Consider the following 25,677-nt stretch of genomic DNA (forward strand, 5'->3'; position numbering starts at 1 on the left):
TTCTGTATATCCCTGGGTTCATCTACGTGGTATTATTCCAAACCAGCTTATAACAAATAAAGTTGCATTTAGCATGGCAATTCCATATTCAGAATTCAAAGTGCCTTGCAAAGAGGCACTTCATCCGTCACCTACATCCAACAGGGTAAATTAAGGAAGGGAGAGGGACTTGTTCAGCAATTCACCAACCATCAGTGGCAGCACCAAGAATATAATGCTGATTTCCAGTCTGAAACATTACCATTTGCAGGCAGAGGAGAAAAAGATGTTATTACATTAATCCTGGAAGCACAGACTTTGCTTATAAAAGCACAGAATCTGTAGTTCAGACTCACAGTCTCAATTTTTCTGTTTTCTTGTAATGCATGAAATAAACATTTCTGCTGTGTTCTGCTCTGGCAAAAAGATAAACTTTCCCATGCAAACTGAAAGGGCAATTCATTACTGTGTAATCTGCCAGCTCATTAAAGGTGTTTATGGAATATCACAAGAGAGAAAATAGGCACACAGCTTAGAATGTGTCTTTGTCATCAAAGAAAATTTGATTTTTAAAATCACTTGGAGCTCATAACAATCCAGCGCCAACCTTGGCAGAGAATACATCAAGCAAAAATCAGTATTAATTTGAACAATTTTTCCAAAACTATAAAAAGTGAAAGAAAAGATTACCATTAAGAGGATCTCTCTGTGACAAATATCCAAACTAGTAGCCTTCCAGCGTTTGTGCACATTCATTTGTAAAGGAGCTATAAAGGTGTACGGTGTGATCTGCTGTACACAAGCTGTGTGTCTAGGTATTTACATGCATTCCTTCTTCAAAAGTGCACTCCTGCTCTAAACACTGTGCAGATATATCCACAGAAGACCATGTGGAAAACAGGGCAGCTGACAGACTGCTTGATGGGCCCCCATCCGCTTCTTAAAAAGAGAACAAAATAAGATGATTTCAATATCTCTACGCTAGGAAAAATATCAATATAAAGAGACATCAAAAGCATTAAAAATGGAGAAGAGAGGTCTCCAGCCCAGCTCTCCCCAGCTGAAAGAGTGCATGGTAATAGCACTGAAATTTCCCTTTGCTTCAGACTTGTCATGCACCAGAGGTGAGGAGGCACACAGGACAGGCAGCTCGGCAGAACACACAGCCCTGCCCTCAGAGGCTCCCCAATGTGCCTTTGTGCCTGCCCAGCAGGAAAGAGGGTCTGTTTGTGTTTGTTATTGGGCAAATGAATCCATACTCAGATGTCTGATACAACTAAATTGACAGTCACTAAACTGACAGGCAACATACTTGGAAATAGGCTTAAGCTCTCCATTTCTTCTGAAAGGACAAACATATTAGCAAAAAAAAAGTACATGTCAAAAAGCTTTCTAACTTTATGTAGAAAGCTGAATATTCCACTGGAAATAAAAAAATACTTTTAAAAATCTCTTGTAGAGTGAATGCATCATGTTATCTTCCAACATGAAGCAATTTATTTCACCCATGGGAAACTCGGGAAAATATACTTCACAGTATGTACCTCTGGTAAACAATTTTGCTGGAGCTCCAGTAAAAAGAAAAGTTTCAAATAATAGAAAATTAAACATAATACCTCTGATTACTGAAAATACTGCACGTAGAGTAAAAGTGAAATCAAGCACAATAGGCTGAGGGAACACCAAGGAACTTAACACAGCAAACAGAAGACTAAATTATCAAAGTAAAGGTAATTCTTGATTGCATAGGGGGAGAAAATGTCTAAGAGATGTATCCAAGCAAGTTTTCTTTTTAAATTAATTTCCCACTTGCTAGATTTGAGTCTCAAAGTACTCATGTCACATAAATGGAAATTGCAGCAGCTCATTCCAGCTGCAAAGTTTCAGGTTTTGCTGAATTAAATGGTAACAGACTGAAGCTGAAGAGGACATGCCCCAATAATTAGGAAATAGCCAATACATTGAAACATTTCTTTTTTCTGTTTAGAATTAAATATTAGCCAGTTGCTCAGTCACAGTAAACTTAAATCATAGGTCTGATCCTAAGTTTTTATGCATACTGTATGTTTTAACCAAATGCTCAGCCTCTTGAAGTCTTCCTCAGCCATGTGCAACCACAACCAAGCTCTTGCCATTACAGTCTTGAATGGCTTTTCAGCAAACAGCAGACAACCTCTCCAAATCCCTGCTCCTCCTTACAATCTTTCCCTCTAGGCTATGCTTTAACACGAAATAGGAACAGCTGAGTATTTGGCTCATTGAATTTAAACACAATGCATGTCTCCTTTCAACCTATTAAATGCACATTCCTTAGTCAATGTGTTGGCCAGGCCTTCAAGAATCACAGCCTACCCTCTCCATAGTAGATTTGCTTGCACAGGACAAAATGTTTTTGCTCAGAGGCTGTGAAAGCTTTACACCTCTGGATATCCTGGACTTCTATACCTCCCCATCCATAACAGTACCAGTGATAAGACCCATGGATAAAACAACATTGCTATAATTATAGAAAAGATAACTTTTTAATTTACTTGGTCAAAAGCAAGGTGCAGCAACCAAATATCAAAGAATAAATTTAGTGTGCAATTTTACTATATAATCCCAGAGCGAGAAATTTGCGTTACGTGACAAAATTAAGTATTTTAAAGTATTTGGGTGGCAGTAAATCCCACTATTGCATTTCTTTAAGATGGAAGTAACCATCCACTGTTTCATGGATGGGGTGACAATCCCAGGCTGTAGTCTTCCCCTCCACGCCCTCTCCACAGTCCAAACTTGCTTAGTGATGTCTCTGAGCCACAATCTTTGGCATTCAACTCCAAAAGCAATTGCCTTCCTGACAGCTATCTGAACTTCCCCCCACCATAAGAAGCACACCACAGCTTAGTTTCACCAATCCCCCCACTTTGTTTCACTGTATCAAGAGCTCAGTCCCCCTGTATCCCAGCTTGCAATTGCCAGCACCCTCTGCACTGCCTGCTCTCCCTCCCACACTCTCTTTACACTGCCTTTGAAAACAATCAGGTTTTGACTACTGATCAAATTACTGGAGGACAAAATAAAAGCAGTCAACTAAATTAGAATGCACCCTGAGAAGCACTGGCTCAAGGCACAGACACAGCTGAGGCTCTCACCACTGAGAACTGCAGCTCAAACCAAAGATGTACTCTTTCTTATGGCAGAATGGCAAAGAGAGCAAAGCATTCAGTGAAAAGAAGGAAAGGACGGGAAAATATTCTGACAAAACCTTCATCTTTTATGACTTCACAAAGTAATGACAAACCAGACAGAACCTTGGGAGAGGAGTTTCCCTCTACAGCCTGAGAGAAGCCATACCTCACAACACATCCAAAGAAACATCACCCAGAACAGCACATTTGGTACCCAGGTGTGAAGGCATGGCAGATCTCTCCCAGTATAGCATATTCCCTGCCTAGACCCTCTCTGTCCCTGATGGCATATCCTTGCAAGGCCAGTCAGGAGTGCTTCTGCCTTTGTGGCCTTTGAGAAGACTTCTACATAGGCACCAGTGAGACCCCTTCAGCCTGCTGGAGTCAAGGTGCCCATTAACAGGTCTCTGCCATGCTTGTTTTTGGCATCCTACACTGTCAGGCAGAATCAGAGCAGTGTAAAACACAACTCATCTTCCTGCAATTGAGATACCCACCCTATTCCTTCAGAGCTCCTCAAACAGTGAACACCACCAGTTCCCAAACACAACCAGATTCCTTGGTAAACACCACCCCTTGCCTTGTGCTTAGGTTCTTCAGTCTTCCTACATCCCAGTCCCTTTTCAAAGCTTAGTTCCTGATGCCTTTTTTCTTTTGCTCAAAGGGGAGATTTTTAAAGGCAGTAATAAAGTCAAACCCTACAGCCCACTGGCTCTCAAGAGGTGCTTACCTTATATTTGTGTCTGTAAAGGGTTCCTCTGGCTCTTCCATTTTTCATCTGTAGAGATACTGAGCTTTAAATTTTTTTAGCATGGACTAGCTGCTCTTCTCCACTTACTAATTCTATTTCATAACTACACTGACACTGATGTGAAACATCCAAAAAAAAGACCATTTCTACTTTCTGAGGCCCATTAGCATAGCTTGAAGGCAGGAAGAATATGCTGAGGCTCAGGCAGTCCTGATGCACTGTTTGCAATACAGAAGAATGTGCACAAAAAGAATATATGAAAACTAATAAAGTTAAATATTTGATTACAAGTTTTTTTATTTTTATCTTTTTACATTTCCCTATTAGAGGGAAGGAAATTTAAGTTTGAAGAGACAAAACAATCCTAGCTCAGGAATTGGAGTCCCCTTTTTGCCAACTAGGAGTGGTGTCACTAGCCATCTTCCTGAAACTTAATCTCCACGTGACCTCTTCTCTTGCATTTAAATAAGATTGCTGTCATGATCTCAGGGTTTAAAACTGTCCCAAAAGTCACAAAGAAACTTTTCACTGCGGCCATCACTTAGTGACCTCCGAGGATTCTGCGAGGGCACCCAAAATTCTAAAATCCATTAAGATTACTTAAAATAGTTATGAACTATGCTACCATATTTAAGGCAAGAATTTTAACCCACCACACAAAGTGCTTTGACATGGTTGGTTGTGGTTAGTATGGCAGTGATACGTTAATTCGGGTACTTTTATAGAGTAAATTATTTATATAGAGAACCCTCTTCACTGCTTTCACACTGGAAAGAATGTTGCCTTTACTGATCTAAACGCCACCTTGAGCATGGGCAAGGGGAACTGCAGCATTGCTTAAATGCTCTATTGTTTTTCCACATTCCCATGAGGCAAAAAGAATTTTTAAGCATTAGGATAGTTCAACAAGCTCTTTTTTTTTTTTTTTTTCTTTTTCCAGGAAGACTAAGATGATGTCATTTGCCTTTACATATTCTCTCAAAGAAAATCAAGGACAAGTCAGCTTTGAAGAAGAGCATCCTTTCCACAGTTGACTCCCAGGGGTACTGGTCCCCAACCGTGCATCCTGTGGGTATTTACACAGTGGCCTATCTGTGAGTGGATGGTTATCATCATCCTGTGTGGCACCATTCCTGGTATTGCTGCCCCTGGACAACATGCCATAAAATTGCTCTGATGTCATTTACCAAATGACTAGAAACTCACAGTCTCTTTTTGCTCCTATGAGGTACCTTTTGTCAGGGCAAAGTACTGCTAGCAAGTATGAGAGGAAAATGTCTATGTTCTTATGTGCTACATAAAGCAAAACTAAAACACAGAGATGCTCTGTAAGAAATTCTGTAACAAATTTTCTGAAAGAAATTCGGTAGGAGTTCAAAGGCTATCTCTTATACAAGAAACTTGATCTTGCTTGAAAAATAAAGGTGTGATTTCACACAGGATATTGGCCTAGATATAGGCCATTTCCTATCACATAACATTCTGTTATTTCACATCCTTATCTTCAGATTTTATCTTGAAAGCAATGATTAACAAAGCAGACATAAACCCTTAGAAGCTTTTTCTGGGAGAAACTGAAGAATTTATCAGATCATAAACATTACAAGGCAATTCAATGCCTAGGTATATCCTTTATAGCATAATAAGACTCTGTGCTTATTAATTCTTTGTTCTATGATGATTTGAAAATTTTGGTGTTAAGACAAAGATTTAATGTTTGTGGAAATTAAATGTGTGCTACTCACAGAAAGGCTGAGCTTGGAAGGGACCCCTGGAACTCATCTAGTTCATGTCCTTTGCTCAAACAGGGCCACCTACAGCCAGCTGACCACGTACATGTCCAGATGGCTTTTGAATATCTATAAGCAGGGAGATTCTTTGTAAAAACCCTGCTAGTGCTTTGTCACCCTCACAGTGACAAAGCATTTCCTGATGTTCAGAGGGAAACTCCTGCTTTCCAGTTTGTATCCATTGCCTCTGGTCCTGTCAATCACTGAGCAACACTGAAGAGAACCTGGCTCCATCCTCTTTGCACTTACCTTTCAGGTATTTGTACAAATTTATGAGATCCTCCTCGAGCCTTCTCTTTTTCAGGCTGCACATTCACACCTCTCTTAGCCTTTTTCATACAAGAGGTTCTCTAGTCCCTTATTTAACTTAGTGGACTTTTGCTGCACTCTCCCCAGTACATCCACGTCTCTCTTGTATGGGGAGGCCCAGAACCGGACACAGCACTCCAGGTGAGCCCTCAGCAGTGCTGAGCAGAGAGAAAGGCTCAGCTCCCTTGCCCTGCTGGCAACACTCTTCCTAATGCAGCCCGTGACACCATTAGGCTTCTTTGCCACAGATGCACGTTGCTGGCTCACGTTCAACTTGGTTTGAAGGACCATCAAGAAGGACCTTCAGATCCTTTTCCTCAAAGCTGCTTTACAGCTTGGTGGCCCCTGGCATGTAGTGGTGCCTAAGGTTGTTCCTGTCCAGATGCAGGACTTTGCACTTCACTTTGCTGAACGTCATGGGGTTCCTGTAGTCCCTTTCTCCAGACTGTCAAAGTCCCTCTGCACGGTAGCACAACCCTCTGGTGTATCAGTCACTCCTCCCATTTTGGTGTCATCTAAATTTGCTGAGGGTGTACTCACTCTGCCCCAACATCCATCAATAAAGATACTGAACAGGACTGGACCCACTACTGATCCTGGGTCACTACTACTGACCCACATACTGCTCTCCAACTGGAGTTTCTTCTGGGTTGACCATCCAGTTTTCAATCCATCTCACTGTCAGCTCATCCAGCCCACACTTCATTAATTTCTATAATATAGTGGCCTAGTTTAGTTTCATTAATTGCATGGAACAAATCCTTATTTTTACAAGTAGAAAAAAAGCTACATTACTTTGGCATTAACGTGCCAAACTGCTAAAGTACTGGAAATGTGCAATTGCCAAGGCGACTGAAAGGAATTCTTCACAGTCACAGACTTCCACTGTGGTTTAGGCCATAATTTTGTCTCTTTTTTTTGAGATGTTTATATATCATCTCTGTTTAGCAATGGCTATGCTTTAAAGTTTGCCTTCAATACTTGAACTATTGTTAGCAATAGTCAAAATTTCAGCACCAAAAAAATGCTAATATTTTAATTTATCTGAAAGTGATGGGAAAAAAAGAATATGACAAATGTATGAGGAAAGATTTTTCAACTTGACTGATGCCTTGGGTATAATGAAATTCACAGAAGGAAATGCGTACGCTAACAATGCTTTGTAAAAGAACAATTAGTAACTTTTTTCTATCCTTCCTGAAATTAATTAGTCCATATGACACCTTTATTACTTTTCTTGTACACTTCATAGTGCATGCAAGAAGTGTGTTGCTTCTCCAGTGTAAAAGTTACTTCATGATCCCCCTGTCTTTTTGGTAGTGAAACAGCTGATCTGCTCATTTTGAACCTGTTCAGCTCAGGTGTGACAAAGGAAATCAAGTTTAAGACACTTATGATAACCATCTCTCTGTGAGGCAGAACCTGCACTGAATTTCAGCACTCTGTGATCACATCATGCAGAAGACATCCATTTATTTAAATGGGCTGTGTTTTACAACTGCTGCTGAGGATGTTACTGGCTGTAATTCAAACTCTGGCTAAAGGAGTCCTAAACTGCTGATTTATGGAATTTGAAAAGCATAACATACTTTTATGCTTTCATCAATGATCACTATGAATAGAGACAAGAACACTGAACTAGATGATCACTTGGTCTAAGGCAACACAGGCCTTTTGCTTGTTTTCTTATTCACAGACTCCTAATTCTTCATAATCAATAATCAGTTTTCTAAGTGGAAGCCAGCCTGTCACCAAGGACCAAATATGCCAACCATATCTCACATATATGTACAGACTGCTTCCCAAAGAGGCAGATGCCATAAAATTATCAGGAAAGGACGCCCTCTCACCCTGCTCCTCAGCCAAGAGGAGATTGCTTCTGACTGTATCAGAAGTTTTTGCTTAAGCTCAGAGATTTAACTACACAACATAACACAGAGTAAAATTGTTGTTATAGTTCGTTGCTTAACGCTCTGGATAAAAAAGCTTCTTATACCTCAGATGTGCTTTGTCTTTCAACACTTACCTTCAACGTGAGACATGAAGACTAACTAAACAGGTAAACAGATTTGAGGCTTTGCACATGGGGCTCATCCTTTCTGGAGAACAATGGTGAAATTTTGTTCATTTGAATTACATACACCCTTCAGCTAGTCTGCTATGACTTTACAATTATGTGAAGGCACCAAAAAAGCCAATTCCTGCTTGGCACCTCCTCTCTGCAAGTGTACCAAAAGTCTGCTCAGCCTGCAAGCATAAAGATGCTATATGGTACAAAGGTCACTGATTTCTCCTCACTGAAAAGTACATAAATCACAATAAAGGAGATGCCACCTTGAAGGCTGAAAAAATCAGGTGGTCCAGACTTTCAAAACCTGAGGAAATAGAGACTTATGTGTTTACTTTACTGTTTTTGAGGGTAATCACTCAATTTATGACAAAAGGATACAGAATAAAAACTATTAATGAGGGTGAAAAGCAGCCTTTCTTCTGAAATTGTGGAAAACCTCTAAAAGAGTGAGATCAAAGTTTAAATATTTTCTTCTTCTCAGTCTCTAAATGAAGCCTTTTGAACAAAGTAGTGAAGTTAATTTTACTATCTTTTGAGTCTCAAAGTTGATAATTGTTCTGATCACTGTGTGATGCTGTTTTTCAAAAAAGAACCCTAAACATTATGGCCTTCACTGTCCTTCTCTCTTAAGTAAGTTTTAGTTTCAGGTGCTGAGACAAGATCCACTCCACAGATAGGAGTGAAGCAGGACAATATAAACAAGTTTTCTTGCCAACCTTGCTAATTTACTGGGATTCTGCACAGTGAAAGGAAAGCAAGTCTACTGAGATGTGGTTTATCACTCACCCTAAACAGGAGAGACACCAGACCCAAGCTAGCTTGGATCTGTCTTCAGTGCAGCAGAATCTGATGAAGGCAACAAGGGCTTGAGTCAAAGTGGCACTTCTGTCTTTACTTCATTAGGCAAAAAAAAAGCTGGCCAAATCAGCTATCTGGAAATCCATTCCATACTCCAGAACTCCTTAAGACTCTTTGAGAAAGCAATGTATTGTTCAGAAAATAGGCCTGTATATGGGGTATTCCTGTTGATGAACCTTATGCACCTAACAGAGCTGCCTCATCTGGGAGGGCCAGACTTTGCCTCTATACTTGATGAAGACAGACCAGCTCAATGAAGGTTGACACGGAGCAAGATTCAGAGAAGGAATATAGCTTATGTGCTATCACAATTGCAAAAAAAGCTGTCACCTTTCTCCCATGACTGAGCTGTAAACTTATTTTACTTTCAACAATATAGAAGAATTCCAGTGAGGCAACAGGCAAACTGTCTTCTCCAAAAAGTTTGCCCAATTTGTGCTGAAATAAGCAGCCATACTTTTTACACTGTGATTTTGGCATACAAACAAAACCACTGGGCTTAAGAGGTGCACAAAAGGGCTTTTGAAGGCAAATTGATAAAGCATCCCATGCAAAAAGTGATATAAAGAGCAATCTTGCTTAAAGTAATTTAAATATATGACAAACAGAATCAGAAAAGTTGGTCTACTTAGCTTCAGCACTTGGTTTGAACAAGAACCTTGCAACCATGATTCTTTAGCATTTCTGCATGAGGTTTCATGAGAGAGCTTTGAACAGGTAGCACTACCATTGTATCTTCAGAAGACAAACAGAAAGTAAATGTTTACAATTTTTGTTTTCAGAGTTTGGAGTAATCAAAATGAGACTATTTAAAGAGCTAGCATCTGAATTGCAAATCTTTAAGAGTTTCAACATAGTTCTTTGTTAGAAAGGAAATCAGGTAACAGCTTGCATTAGCTGATGCACTAGCTAATAAAAACCAAATCTTTGTGCTTCTGTCTGTCTTTTTCTCCATACACTGTTGTATCATCCACATTTTTTTTTCTCCTCTTCGGCTGAAAAGGAGCTGAAAGCCTGTTCAACCAGGCAGACATAGAGCAAAACCACTTAAACTCATTTAAGAGCCAAGAGATCTGCTCTCAGTGAGTAAAGATATGGTGCTTCTCCACATGACTCCCATGATGGCCATAGCTGACAGAAGAGTTTCAGGAATGTGAGTATCTACAGAATCCATAAAAACAAGGCTCAACATCAGTCATCAGCTCCCCCACCTATTCCTCTGGGGGGAACAATTACTTTTAACAGAAGACATTTATTGGGCATAGGATAAAACCTACAAAATCCAGACTATGCTCTTTGGATTTTGTCTGTATACAGGAGCTACTTCATTCTACTCGATTGTTTCCACTGTTCAGACCCATTAGAAACAGCCATTATTGCCAAACACTGATGCTTACATTAATGTAATTCAGGAATTCATGGCTTAAAATAGACAGCAACACTTTTAAAAATCTCCACAAAGATGTAAGATCAAAACTTGCAACTTCTATTCCTCATTAGAAAAATCACAGGCTTATGCCCATTTTTTGTCAATCTTTTTCCACACATCCTTGCATTCAGCTGCCATTTCCTGTAGCTGTGAAAGGCATTAGTTGCTTGTTAGTAATCAATGATTAATATCTTCAGTCAGTTTTTACCACACCTTTTGCTCAGATGTCACCCATGGCCAGGGGCAGCTGCTCTGCCTGGCAGGACCCAGGTTGCAGCACCAGGCAGGAGAACTGCACCCTTCACTGCTCCCCTCAGCTGGCGCCTTTCCTACACCCCCTCCTGCAAGAGAGATGAGCCTGTCCAGACTCTTTCAGCTAGGGAAGAGGGGAGTGCCAAATCTCCTGAATGTCTGAGGAGAGGTGGAAAAACAAAGTCCAGGCAGAAGTGGTGAGAAGACAAAGCTTGAGCATGGAGCCGAGGGGGAGGCACAGAGCTCAATGGTGCTTGACAAGAGGGTGGCAAACAGAAAGGATGCTGATTTTGGGTCAGAAAAGAGAGACAGCCCTGTGAAGGGGGATACAAGGAGCAAAGGGGTGAGGAGCTCAGATGCAGGTCCATGGAAAGCAGTTGGGAAGGAAACTGGTTCAAGAAATTGGCAAGGAAGAAAGTAGCCAGAGGAGGGCAATACAAAAAAAACTACTTGTGACATTTGGAAAACATTACTCTCCATAATCCCACATGGTTCCAGAAACTCCCAATTACTCTTCCGCCACCAAATATCTACCCCAAAATTCATGACTGGACTTCTTCTCCTACCAAGTCTACAGAGAGGATAAGGCCTCCTGCATTTCCCCCAGCACAAATTTCTGTAATGGAATTACATTTTTTGATTCTTCTGCTGAATTATGATTCCAGAGGCTATGATTTCTGTCTTTACCTTGACTTGCTGTTCAAAAACTTTTTAAATAAAAAAAAAAAAAGGGACAACATTAATGCAAAAACATCCCAAACATCCCTGCAACACACTTCTGGTCGAAGACTCAAAACTCAAGTAAACCAGGTTTCTTGTGTGACCATAATTCTGAATTTTGATACAGGTTTAATATTCAGACTAGATAATTATATGTCACATTTACACCAGATATTTTTCTTATTGAGTAGGAGTTTGAGGGTGGGGACAAAATAAGAAGCCACCTGAGTATTTTCCAGAACTGGTATCAGAAAGTCATACCAACTTGCAAAAAACCAAATTTTCATCAGAATTCATTTTCACTATGGAAACAATAACAGAAGATGTTATTTCAATCTGATGGCTTCACATCCACACAATTTTGAACATTTTGAATGTTTATACAAATAGCATCACATTAATTCCTCTCCTTTCTCTTCTTGTGGATTTACAGTAATGCAGAATTAATAAAGCAACAGAATAAAGTCTTGGCAACAGAAATCTTCTGTTTCAAGAGCTGACTTTCAAAATGGTAAGGAGAAAATCACCATCTCAACTTTTCCCATTAGATTGTATATTGACAGGTACAAATACGCGACCACACTGAAACATTTATTCTCCCAAAATTAGCATTATTACTTTATTTTGTGATTCATTACAATCTGAAAATCCAATAGTCAAAAAAATAAACTAGGCATAATATTAAAGCATTTTACAAGCAAAATACTTTATTGTTTCCGTTTCAATTTGCATAGGGTGGGATAAGTGTATTGGTTAAAGAATATAACATACAGAAGAACAATACCATAGTTCATCAAACTGCACTGCAGAGTGTTATGTTCCTGTGAGTGAACAGTACTTAAACAGCTATTTCTGCCAATGGAAAACCATACACTTCAACAAGGCTGCCTTCCCATGACCATGATGCATCATGACGGCTGCAAGCCACTGCTTTCTTGTCTTACATTGTAGGTCATTCTACTTTAAAGAAATTAAAGAGTTAAACAAGCCAGAATGCATCTATCTATGCTCATTTCTTCTCTACCTGAACAAAGGCCAGTAATGGAGAGAGGGAATTTTTAAAGTCAGCTTCTGAAACCGGTTATAGTAACCTCTGTCTCTCATATTTTTAGTCTCATGGAGCTAGCAAGCTTAGAGCTTCATCCACACATCTCTGTCTACTATTACTGTGTATCCAGGTAAAGAACTGTACTTTTCACTATGTTGAAACAAACCACAAAGAGATCACACTTCTTTCCCACTGCAACCACATCTCTGTTCCTCCAACTGTATAAATCTGGCTTTAAAGTCTCACAAAACTAAAAAATAGTTGATCTAGATTGTAATTAAAAAAAAAGAATATTAAATACCTTTGGTAAAAATAGATATATTTAACAAGTTTAGAAAAGCAAATAGTTATATTGTCAAAAGGAGAGTATAAAAATGTACACAATAAAAAATAACAAACACACAACAAAAAATCATCAGCCATAGTAGTAAGAATGAAGGCGCTGTTCTTTTCAATGTTTGCTTCCTCAGCTCACGTTATTGTCCAGTCTTCCTTCTAAAAGGCAGGAGCTTTACTATAGCATATGGAAAAATCCAGTCCTTCCTACCAGCATTAGACAAATTAAATTTAATTTGGAAAAAGACAGTCTGTTTTAACCCAAGTTTATACAACAGAGAACGCTTTGATTTAGAGTACGTAGGAGTAGCTGAACACAGAAAGATTTCAGGTGTTTTCAACCAGAGGCCAGATGTACTCGAGCTGCAGAAATGAGACAGCCAGCAGGATCAAGTCTCCATGATGTCAGCCTTCTAACTCTATTTTTTACTCCTAAATTATAAATCCATGTATTGCCAAGAAAATTGTGGGGAACAACAACAATACATATATTTTAAATCCCTCATTGATGCCTTTCTCCCATCCTTTCACTGGGCCTCCAAACAGAGCTGTCACACAACATATAATCCCAGTTTGGCTTCTCCTCTTTTTAGAGCTCACTGTAAATCTTCAAGATGGAAGATCCCCAAAGCAAACAACTGAGATTACAGAAGGAGATAATGCACAAGCCCCATAATAGAATCAGCCATCGATTGAATGTGCTTTGAAAGAAAACAGCACAATTAAATCATGTTTATCCTTCAGTATTCCCTTTGCACACACAGTCACACTCCTCATGGTGTTCCAAGGGTACATCTGTCAATGATTTATGCAATCCCCGGACACCAATCCTTGGCTTCAGCTGAAGAACCTGAAGGAGAAGAAGCCAAGCATCAAGAAAACAGCAAGTGCTTCATCATACACCTAGACTATGAGCTAGATTGCACTGGAAACACACTGGATGACAGGAAGTGTATTAAAACTGAATTTCTTCATTAATTCCACCCACTCGTTACTATTTTTGCTTTTACCTCAAGCTGTTTACAAAATTTATTAAATCATGTTGAACACGATTAAATCATGTTGCTTTACCAAAGAAGGGTCTTACAGTTTCAGATTTTCACTTAATTTTATTTAAGAGCAAACAGTAGAGTTAACCCAATTAATAATTCTATCATAAATAATTTTAGCTATCAATTTATAGCAATGGAAATGAACAAATATTTATTTCTTCATAAAGTTGATATCTACCACTACAGAAAGACGAACAAAAGGTATGGTTGTGATGTGTCTGAACTGCACCAGTAAATACCTCAGAAATAAATTAATAGTTTCACAGAAAAGTATATTAGCAAGGAATATTTTACTTTTTTCAATGCAGTACCTAATTAAAACGCGAAAAATATATTTACTAAAAGTGTAATATATAAAATGGTAAAATATTAATACTGGTGCACTGATTTTATTAAAAATAAACTCCTTAATTTGCTTTCAGTATTTCCAAACATGCAAATGCAAAAATAGTGCATACCTCATGGTATTTTTTGGTGACTTTAGTTGGCACACATTGGCACTCATTGCAGCTCTGTTGACAACAGGCACAGTTTCCACCACAGCGTTTCACCAGCAGGCACAGTGGCCAGAAGATGGTGTCAGTTCTCTTCAGCTCCTCCCTCAGGGACACGGAGAAGTTGCGAGGAGTGCAACTGTACAGCCGCGCCTCCTCCTTCAGGAGGTTCAGATCCACCACTGCAAAGAGACAGAGAAAATGGTGCTGTCCTGATTTGCAATCCAAGTTCATTTGTGGTAAGGAAACTTCAGCAGTGCAGAACCCATGAGGAAGGTTCACCTTTGTGAACAGGTTCAGCACAAAAGTACAATACTGCAGTTGCGTGAATACCAGGAAACTTAAATGGAATGATTGCTGCACAGTAATGTTCACCAATTATTTTAAAACTCTGGCAAAGTTGGTTCAAATTAAAGCAAGATTTGACTACTATGTTCCAGTACGTGTTTTATCAAGTCAACGCTACTGGGATTCACTTTGTTCACACTAATACTATGAGCTCCACTGTTGCTATACTAGAGTCGTTTTGGATTGGAAAAACACACACAGAGCAATTAAGAATCCTGCAAAATTTCAGCAACAACTTTAATTCACTTGCATAAAGCACTCAAACTTCTTCCGTGTTAAAATTTCAACTATTGCTTCTTTGCTAAGGCATTGTTAAGTATAAGAAAGAATGAAACCATTCATATCTAAGCAGAAGTCACTTTTATGGACTAAGAACTTCAAGAAGTTGTCATCATCAGGGAATTCTGCACAGAATAAATAAGTGCACAAGATTGTATATCTATATAACTATTAGTAGGCTCCATTTCCTCCTCCCTCTTCATAGCAGCATATATATGAATTTCTGTTGCTTCTCTAGGTTTCATTTTCTCTTGATGTGTCCTAAATAAAAGTTCCTCCTTGTAAGCACCTAACTCGAAGTGCAAGTTAAAGATATTAATATTTGGCACCAGTTTCCCTATAAACTGTTTCCACTGTATCATACCATGCCAATGGTTGAACAGCAAGTTCATGAAAAGATCCAAAAGAGAACAGGCTCCCTTAGGTTCATCTTAGCTGCATAGTCAAGAAATAACAAGCCTTGAAAGAAGCAGTTAAAATTGAAAAAAAAAAAAAAAAAAAAAAAAGACTGGGAAAAAAAAGTGAAAAGCAATGTAAATTGAATTTATTTCAGAAAAGTCAGACTATTATGATCATGATCTAGGATCTTTTGTCTGAACTGTTTTTCTCCACATCTACCATTAAGGAACAGAAGTGATGTCTAATTCACAGGGATACTACTCTCTCTAGTACAAAAAAAAGAGAAAGAAAAAAGATAAGGTCCTATTGAGATGACTAAAATAGAGGCCCCGAACAAAGTGGCAAAGATCTTTAACCAACCATTTTTAAGCTAAATCAAGAAAAAAACTAGGGGGAAAAATATCCCAGTGTATTAATATTCCTTAAAAAAATAATCTATTGTTATTCATTCACAAATAAAAATATATACAATAAAGATAAAACAAGTTTCTGCTCTGAATTACCCTCTAGAGAAATACCTTTTTTCCCTCTCTACTATGTAAAGAGCTTCAAGAGGTCAAGGAGAACTTCAGCCTATCAAGGCAAGATAATACCTCTTAATTCTATTTAAACACATAAGACATAAAAAAATCTAGACGCTGTATTTCTTTAGCACAATTGCTCACTGGTGGTCTCCCAGGAGCAGATCTTTGGGAAGGAATTTCAATCCATGTTCCTTCAAACATTTCTTTTGCAGGCCATATCCATATACTGGCATCCATAAGTAAGGATTTATTGTTGTGAAAGGTCAGTTAAACACACTGAAGCCTTTTCTTTGCTTGCACTCACAGTGAATGCCAAGCTGGGGCACTTCATTCCATCACTATCGGGTTAACATAGGGTCCTAAATAAACAAACTGAATTTTAAGAGGAAGGAGTGTGTAATAACTCCAATAAAGTTACTGATAGGACACCAGTCTGCCTCCCACACTGCAAGAGCATTCCTTGGAGAAAGTTGAGAAGGGAGCAGAGGAAAAGAGAGACAAAACTTCCGGGGGAGAGATTCACTGTGAGAAATCAGAAATGATTTAAGCCCTTCTGATCAGCTAATAGCTCTAGGCTGAGTCACTCAAAGGATGGACATGTCTACTTCCATGAATCAAGGACTGTGGGCAGGAATGGCGTACTTCTTTCTTCTGTTACGTTTTCAAACATGTAATAAGTGAACTGTCTGAATGAGGATAAAATGCCTGAAGCACACTGTGAGAAGTGCTAGTTCTGTTAATACTTTCTACTAGAAGATTGTTTCTGCAGAGACTGATATGCTTGGTGCAGTGAGTTTGAAGAAGCTAAGCTTATGTGCTGCTCAGCCCTCCACCGTGAGATACTGAAAGTGGAACCTGGGCACTGACACCTCTTCCAGCAGGCCCATGGAGCAGAGGGAGAGAGATTCTTGTGTGTGGATGTCCCTCTCTGCTGCCTCCTGCCTTCTGGCAGCAGCAGAGAAATGCATCAATTTCCATACCTACAACTAGCTGTAGTTATAGAGAAAAGGGCAATGCACTAAAAGAAGCAGCATGTTATATATTTTGTCACAAGAAAGGAATTAATTTGAACTCAACCCCTCAGACCTGCAGACATTAATTTTAAAAGGGATCTGTTGGAGAACACACAGTCAGCTCTTAGCAGATACCTTCCAGTGTGCTGTACTGTTAGAACAGGCTTCAGGAGAGATGAACAAATGTCATGTTTGATTTCCATGCTTTAAAATGTACTAAGGTATATTGCTATGATACCTCACAATGAACCCTTGCCCTACCTTATGTAATTCAATTTCATTAAAAGGTCTGTGGCAAATTTATCTAGTGCTTATATAATCACTTCTTTGAAGTGTGTGAATGAAGCTGTTATTTTTTCAAAGAGTAGCTGTCTGTTCAAAATTTATTTTAACACACTGTGGGCATGAAGCTAGATGAGAGAATGTATATATTCCCCTAAAAGTGTTTACTTAACCACAATAAAAGGTTATGTGGATTTCCCAAGTGCACTGAGTTACAGTACCTGTTATAATGTGAACATTTAAACACTCCTTCAACTCGGCTTCCACTCATGTATCATGTTTGACACAACATTCAGGGTTCTTTTGTCTAGCACTAGCTCAGGAGGAGTGAAAGGCTCTGCAGTAGCACATAGATGGGAAACACTAAAATAAAAATAAGAGAAGGAGAAAAAGGGAGAAAAAATGTAGACGAAGGTATGCCTACAGTAAAGTGTATTTCAAGAATGTGCCTTCACTGGCACATGCAATTGAACTAATCCATGTTCACATGAGCCTGAAATTAATTGCATTATGCAACTGGCAATGCAATTTTCTGGCATCTTCTGGGATGTGTATCGAGTACCACAGGGAAACTTCTTTCCCAAAACATTTTTCCAGCTGGATACTGCTCTCACAGTCAATGAAACAAATTAAATTCTGGTTGGGGCACTTGTGTGTGAGCACAGATAGCAGCAGAATGGTTTTCATTCCTAAGCACTTTGGAGATGTTCCTGGGAATGTAAGTTTCTTCCTGGCTTCTACAATAGGAGCTGTCACAAAATCTCAAGCAAGAAGTGGGGTATAAGAAAAAAAAGTCACATAACTGTATGAAAAACACAACTGCTAAGGACTATGCTTTGATTGTGACTGTTTTTTTCCTCTTTAAGGAGATTTCGGAATATGATCTAATGATTATACATAGGTTCCAGTGGGAAGTGATGGGATAATTTTTTTTGCACTGCAAAATATATTTTATTTTTAAGCATTTTTAATAGTATAAAAGGATTTAGGACTACATTTAGACATCAAAGCCTCTGAACTCGGTATTTCTTCTTTTTTGACTAGTAGTTTTTGGAAGCATTTTATCCAGAGAAAACATCAGAGACAGAAGTTCTCTGGAATTTAGGTTGTCTAAATATAGTCTTTTTCATACAAATTATTAAGTAGGAGTAGAGGATAGTTCTTTACATAAAGTAAGATACACTTTTAATAACATGTTTATGAAAGCAGGACAGTAATTTAGCTTTTACACTGAAACACTGTAAAAATGAAACTGATCTAATCATGAAATCAAAGAGTTTGAATAAAACCAAAAATTTTAGGACATGCTGTTCTCACAAACATTTCTTAAAAAGGTTTTGAAATACGGCAAACATGCTGCTTGAGAGAATAACATTGGAAAAAAAAAAAGAAAAAAGAAGAAAAAGGTTTTGCTTTCCTATCTATTGAATAGTCCTATGGCATTTCAACTGGACATATTTTCCACCTCAGGCTATTATATTACAGACTCAGTAATGCAGTCTGAGGGTGGTCCCTCTAAGACAAGTGTGGCAATACCATGATATGTTTATTCAGTGGAAAAATCTATTTCAGCATCTAATTAGAAGTCTTTAAAAGATTTACTCTGATAGTTTCTTTGTAAGATGTGTCTTGCAGGGAGTTGCTTTTGTCTATATAGATGTTATCCAAAACTTGCATTTTGTTTTTCTCCCACTTACTGTGTGCTTATGGCATGCATTTGGCAAATACTGAATCTAATTAAGGAAGTGTTAAATGACTATCTGAGGGCTTTTAGAGATACTTCTTCCTCGCTGGATCCTAGTTTAGCTGCTCTATGCACAGCTATAGCAATACAGATAGGGTACACAACGGATGATTTTTTGGCTCTGATCTAAGAATTAACTGTCAAACCCTTAAATTTCAGCTATGAAAGGTTCTACTTCCTCCCTTTTCTTGCTGATCAGATGATAACCTAGTTTACACCACCAACAGGGAAGTCTGTTCAGTTATGCTCATATGTCTTCCTTTTCATGCTGTATGGTGGGCAAGGAAGGTGGTATTGCCTTCATGCTATTCATCCACATGGAACCCATTAACATGAAATAGTGGGTGGTATCTGGATGCCATGTGGCAGGAAATTCATGAGTGTCAAATGTAGATGGAAGAAAATGACTTGCTGATCAATAGATCTACAAATTTTGAAAACACAATGTGCTTTACTTCTGATTAAGTTGACAACTGCATGACCAACCCAGACATAGACACATGGTACCTCCTGCGGTGTCATCAAAGAGAAATGTTTAGGTAATTGCTCTCAATTCATTTTGTGTAGAGACTAGAAAAATTCTAGGGAAATAAACAATTGTTCCCATGATATAATAAGTGTAAGACATTACCTACCCCAAATAAAAATACAGTTTTTGCTCTCCATAAGAAAAAAGAAACCCACAAAATTCAAATATGTTACCCCATCAAGATGCCCTGCTACTCTATGGAAATAAAGATCTCACAGGTTCCCTACAGTGTTTGCTTCTTTTCTTTTTGCCCCTTTGCTGCCTTATCCTGCTAAGTTCCTTTGAGTTTTCAGTTTAGCTATTGTCCTTTTTTAAATAATACAATGGTGAGGACAGCTAACAACAGTGATATGTGCTCTCTTTCTAACATATTCCTTTCTTGGAACCAAAACTCAAGGTGAAGAATGCTCTTAATTCTTTGTCAAGAAATCATACCCATAGAAAGCTGCAAGGCCAGACAGAAGAGTAAGTTACCTCTTGATTTCCTCCCATGAATATATGCTTTCCCAAGAAGTTGCCACGTTGGCCTGTACAAATCTTCCAAATCCAGTTGCCACCGATCTGGTTCAAGGTACCGGATAAGGTCTTCCACAGTGCTAAATCCAGCAACAGCATTGTTTAAGACATCCAAGGGCAAGGCTGATGGGGGTAGCAAGGATGGGCTGGGTGCTTCTGTGTGGTGCTGCAATCAAAGCCAAGAGAAGAGCACCAGTCAGAGGGTTAATGGATCTGCTTTGACAAAGTGCTGTTCTTTACCAAGTTACATAGCTGGGAAAGTTTATAAGCGGATAGCTTGTTTCCAAAGTACAGTTTATCTAATAAGACAAATGACAAGAGTCAAAAAGTACCTAATTATTCTTTAGCAACAATTGTAAACAAACTTCCACTACACAGTTTTCCTACTTCTTACATTTCCAGCCTTGCAGCCAGCATGCCACTACACCTGTCCTTTGAAGATGTTTACTGAGTGACGGATGGGACTTTAGAAATAGAACAAAGGGTGATTTAAAAGTATGGCCCCATTACAGGCATTTCCCGTACCCCTCTAGGAATCTGAAACATTCCACATTCTGCCTTTCCTCAGAAACTTAGCCACAATCTTTGTCTTCTTGTCCTTCAATGCAAAATATTAACATACCCCAGTATGAAGACAGCAAATATTCTTGCTCTCATCTATAGATAAAAAAAAAGCACCAGATGTGTTTCATACAGTAATAAGAAATGGGTTTCTGGTTAAACAATAATGAACAGAATAATAACAACATCTGGCATAACTAAAATGATTTCTCCTTACAAAGAGAAAAAAAATGTTTCAAATGAAATCAAAAGTATTTAAATGTTGAAATTTAGTCCTGAGAAAGTACTTTACCACAGCACAAATCTCACTGACAAACTCACTGGACAGGAATACTTAGTCACACACAATGCAAGCAAAGTGAGGCGTCTGTTTTTGTTCACTCTAGTCTGTTTTAAAATTATCCATTAATTTGTATTTTCAAAAGAATTTAAAAAGGCAGGAAGGAAAGCCTAAATAGGAAGCTGTTTCTGCAGCACTGTAAGTTTCTTTAGCCTTTTCTGTATGCAGACATCACTGTAGACATTAATGTCCAGAGTACTGCACCAGAGCAATTCATCTGGATCATGTAAGACAGATGCAGAAAAATTTGAATATGCTGTCAGTTTAGGGGATGGGAAGGACAAGAATATGTGTTTATATAGATATCTATATTTAAAAATTTTCATACCACTTAGTGTCAAAATGGCACTCTCAGCACTGTAATGTGCAGTGTATACATACTATAATTTTTTCAATCTGTAATGTCAGATCAATGGTAGGTAGTCATTTACCTTCACAAAATGATCAGAGAAATTGATGAGAAATGTTAACAGTTATGCCGGAAAAAAAGATTTAGTAAAATAATTCTTGCAACATTCCTCACTCAGCCGAAGTTTTCTACAATATATATGCCTGTGGTAGCTGTATTCCACACCAATAATAATATTTTATTTTCTGTCCCCTAAATTCTATTAAATATGCAGTTTTGGTTTCAGCTAAATGTGTGGTTGAAAGAGCAGCAAATGGAAGTAACCACCACAGCCTTCCTATTTTTTGCTTCAAGGCTTTCCCTCTCTACAACCTCAAGAAATGCAGCCACCAGAACGATTTGTGCTGCTTTTTAACTGGAAGTCTTGCAAAAATAATACAAAACATAGATTAAGTGTGCTGCTACTATTAACTTTACCATATTTTGATCTTGCTAATCTTTTCCAATAGAGTTGGTGAAACAGTTGTTTCCCTCCCATTCTGGATGAATGTGGTTTTAAAAATATTAAAATATTTCTTTTTCTCTTTTCTCCATTGCCCGCATTAAAAATAGCAACATGTTGATTCATCTATTATGTTATGATAATAAAGCAACAGATTCTGGTCTATAATTTAAATAGTTGCTCTTAGCAAAATATGCTACTCAGCAAGCTTCAGAACAGTGCTGTGACACTGTAACTCAGATGGTCAAAAAAATAAACATTCCAAAATTTTTCTTCCTGTTTTTCTCCACAGTGGTGTAACAGTCACATTTCCTGGTTTGAAGGTGCAGGGTTTTACTAAAGTGAAAAACAAAATCAGTGGTAGAACTAATAACTGAAGCAAAAAAAAAAAAAAAAAAAAAAAAAAAAAAAAAGAATCCTCTATTTTGTTTCCATCTGAAGAATTTGTCTGAGTGTCTTACTTCTGGTGGGATTTTTGTTGCCAGAAAAACAGATGGATTCTAGAATAAAATGCATTGGTCTAGAATCTATTTCCATATTTACAACTTACAACATGCACCACTAAACAATACATTTGTAGCAAGTAATCGCTCAGTTTATGGTACTCTGGGTTCAATGGTCATTTGCCTGAGTAAAAATGTTGTGAGGATATGGTGAATCATTGCACTTAATGGTAACACAAATAAAGTTGCCATCACTTTCTAGTCATTCTCATGGCAGCCCAAAACAGAAAGAAAAAGTAATTCAAACAGCAAAATTATACAACTTTGAAGATGAATGTTTTAGAATAAAGTCATTTGAATCTCAAGATTAAGAATGTTTTTTCCAATAACCTTTACAGTTAGTCAATTAATATGACAGTTAAAATGTACCAAAGATTAAAGATAATTGATATAATAAAGCTATAAATGCTGTAAATTGTATTTGTGACATAACCTTTATGAAATCTCAATTCAATAAGCTGTTCAATATAAACGGTACTTCTAATTATATTCTACATTGTTTTTACTTGCTAGTAGATACTACTTATTTTATAATTTAAATCTTTTGGACAGAACATCCAGGGCAGCATAAGTGGTACTCCCTTCCAGTGACTAAAATTGTACATTGAAATTCTATACAATTTATGATCTCACTTGACTTTCTTGAAGTTTGTCATCTATAGGTAGAGTTTACACATGCAGTAAGGTTTTACTCTCAGAGAGGAAAGGAGAAATGACTTGATACAAGAAATGAAAACTCAACTTCATTGATGGTACACACCTTTTAGAACAAGCAAGAAAGAACTTCAGCGTAACTCTGAAACGTAACAACATAGCTGCAACTTAGAAATGCTGAAATGCTTCTCACCTGAAGCTTTCATTCACTTTATAGGAAGTCCATCACTCCTGTTGCAATTTAATCTACATCTCTCTAGGCAGTCCTACTCGGATGCCTCACTCCACCTGCGTGCCTGACACACACTGGGGTTTTCAATGCACTCTCTGTGCTGTGCTATGACATCAGTACTCAGTGGGTGTCAGAGAGAGAAGCCATTTCACTGCAGAATGGTGGTGTGGATGCCTCCCAGGAGGACCACTGATAATCTCTAGCTGTTTGGCTGCACAACTTTGATGGAGATAATGAAGATGATCTTATAATGAAGATGATCTTATAATGAAGCAGCCATCTGTCAACTGCACATCTATTCTATAGATGGCATCACCTAATTTAGTCCACAGAACTTTGTCATGTCGCCAACTAACAGGTCAGCTAGAAAATAATCAGGCTTTGATTTAACAGATTTATTTATCTGACAAGGGAGATATAACCCAAGACAAAAGATACTTCTGCTGTCCAAATATAGCAGCTATCCAAAATATCTTTCCTGATGGAAACCATTTTCTGGGAAGTGATGTTCTCCAAGCTCTGCTATAATAAATACTAATTGACAGTAAACACTATTTCTGTCATAGCAACACATTCTCAACTCATACCAATGTTTTAGGTTTGAGATCACCTTCCTTATTTTTTTTTCCTGAGCATGAATAATTTCTGTCAAGATAGATTTGACAAATGCATGAAGTTCTCTATGTGATTCCTCTAGTAAAAAAAAAAAATTCTGTGGTTTGTTTCTGTTTTCCTACCCAGGAAACAATTTCAAATTGCTTTAATAAGCATAAATATGCTTAAAAGCAAGATAGAGACAAACAGCTGCATCTTTACTGTTAGTTAAAATGATTCAGGATGAAGACCAGAGCAGAAAACACTGAGCTTCTGCTGGCCTGTAAAACAGCCAAGAATGACAATTAGTGTTGGATCAAACAGAATTTTTGTCAGGTTTGTTTATATTGTATTTCTGTACACTTTGTGCACTTCGCTCTATCTTCTGTGCACTTTGCTCTATCAAAACAAATACCATACAGAAATCCCCTAAGTTGTTTACAAACATACAAGACAGGCCAATAGACAAAATTTAGGCAATAGTTTAAGATACAGGCTTGGAAAAAAGGACACAAATAATACTGACTAATGTCACAAGACTATACAGCCCTGAACATAACACATAACAACAGAACCCCCCAAAAAATTTAGGGACTAAAACGCATCTTAGGGTGCTCACAATGTTAGTTGTGCCCTGTTAAAGGAATCAAAGCTACCCCATCTAGCCTCTTTCTCAAGGGGAAAAGAGTAGGACACTACCATAAGCAGAATCAGAAGTCAACCCTCACTGAAGCAGCAGATCTGAACAAAAATGTCAACAAACAGATTTAAAATCATCTAGCTGAAGTTCAGGTCTGAAGTATTATTTAGTATGTAGTCTAACTTGAAGGACTATGATTAATTTCTTGTTTTGACATGTATTTCTTTTGTTATCCTGAGCACAGTATTTAGGCCAAACCTTCATAATGTAAAGCATCTGGAAGTACTATCTCCTTGCATGACTGTGTATGTGGCTGCATTATAAACAAGAGGTAAACTTCTGAAAAAGAAGCACAGATCTGCAACAGCTAAGTCATCACAACTGAAAGCAGAGCAGCTGCTAACACAAATACAGTTTTAGAGTCACTCTGGCACCAGGAATTTCACAGCATACAGGTTTGTAACACTTGATCTCACAAGTTCTGTGAGAGAATGAATACAACCAATTTTTATTAGATATTCATTATCGGTTTACTTTGAAGAATCTAGAAGTGTGTTAGAGTGATACCAGGTATAAATTTGGATATGAGACTGCATATTATAACCTTTTCTGTTTGCCACTATCCTATCCCTCTGTTCTTTCCTTGCACTGAACCTGCTCCAAGGATAAACAATTTAGAACATAACAGCAGTGACCTACAATCTACACAAGATCAGCTTTTAAGCACTATCATGACCTAAGAAAAGCCTTTATATTGCTCCTGTTTCTTAGGATAGGACTGTCAAGGTACTAACACTACCCTCTTCCAGTTAAAGGAGAGGCAAGAAATAGTATTGTTAGGTTGCTGCCACCAGGAGTAAGGAATTTCATGTTTAATAATGCAAGCACTAAGTTAAGACTGGAAAAACAAAAACAAGTGAGTCAAATACTTGGCATGACAGGACACTTACAAGTACTGAATAATATGTCTAAAATAATTACCGCCCCACAAAAGAAATCCCCACTTTTTTTTTTTCATTTCTTGTCTTGAAGAAAACATTGTCAGGCAGTTTCTGAGTGATGACCCATTCATCAGTTGGCACAGTTCAGAGAAACTAATAAACATCAGTGTAGTTTAATCAAACTAGAAGGGACTCTATAGGAAACCTCAAAGGAACCTACTCATTTCTGAAACCCAACTAGGATCAGTAATTTGAAAGAAATACCATATTTCTTTTAATGAAATATCCTTAGAGATTTTTAATTATTATAAAAGAACACTTCAAGTCCTGCTCAGATTTAAAGATACGCTTTTGAAACTTAGAGTACATGCACATTCTTGTAACATGCACAATAAAGAGCCTGTTTTCTTCCTTTATAATCACAGGTAACCCTCCTACTAGCATCATTAGAAGCTGTGAGAGAAAGCA

At 38.0% G+C, this 25,677-nt stretch overlaps 1 protein-coding gene across 1 annotated transcript in view; it reads right to left on the reverse strand.

Annotated features, from left to right (window-relative positions):
* Positions 1–11,931: 11,931 nt before the first annotated feature.
* PDGFC (platelet derived growth factor C) overlaps positions 11,932–25,677 on the reverse strand; it is a 124,524-nt gene continuing 110,778 nt past the window's right edge. Inside the window, exons 4-6 of the mRNA XM_069013567.1 lie at positions 19,852–20,059; positions 14,224–14,441; positions 11,932–13,563 (exon numbers count right to left, since the gene is read on the reverse strand). Of these exons, the coding sequence (XP_068869668.1) occupies positions 13,447–13,563; positions 14,224–14,441; positions 19,852–20,059 (543 nt within the window). The 3' untranslated portion in view covers positions 11,932–13,446. The remainder of the gene's footprint in view (positions 13,564–14,223; positions 14,442–19,851; positions 20,060–25,677) is intronic.

Source organism: Aphelocoma coerulescens, chromosome 4 (genome assembly GCF_041296385.1).
Source record: "Aphelocoma coerulescens isolate FSJ_1873_10779 chromosome 4, UR_Acoe_1.0, whole genome shotgun sequence".
NCBI classification, from domain to species: Eukaryota; Metazoa; Chordata; class Aves; order Passeriformes; family Corvidae; genus Aphelocoma; species Aphelocoma coerulescens.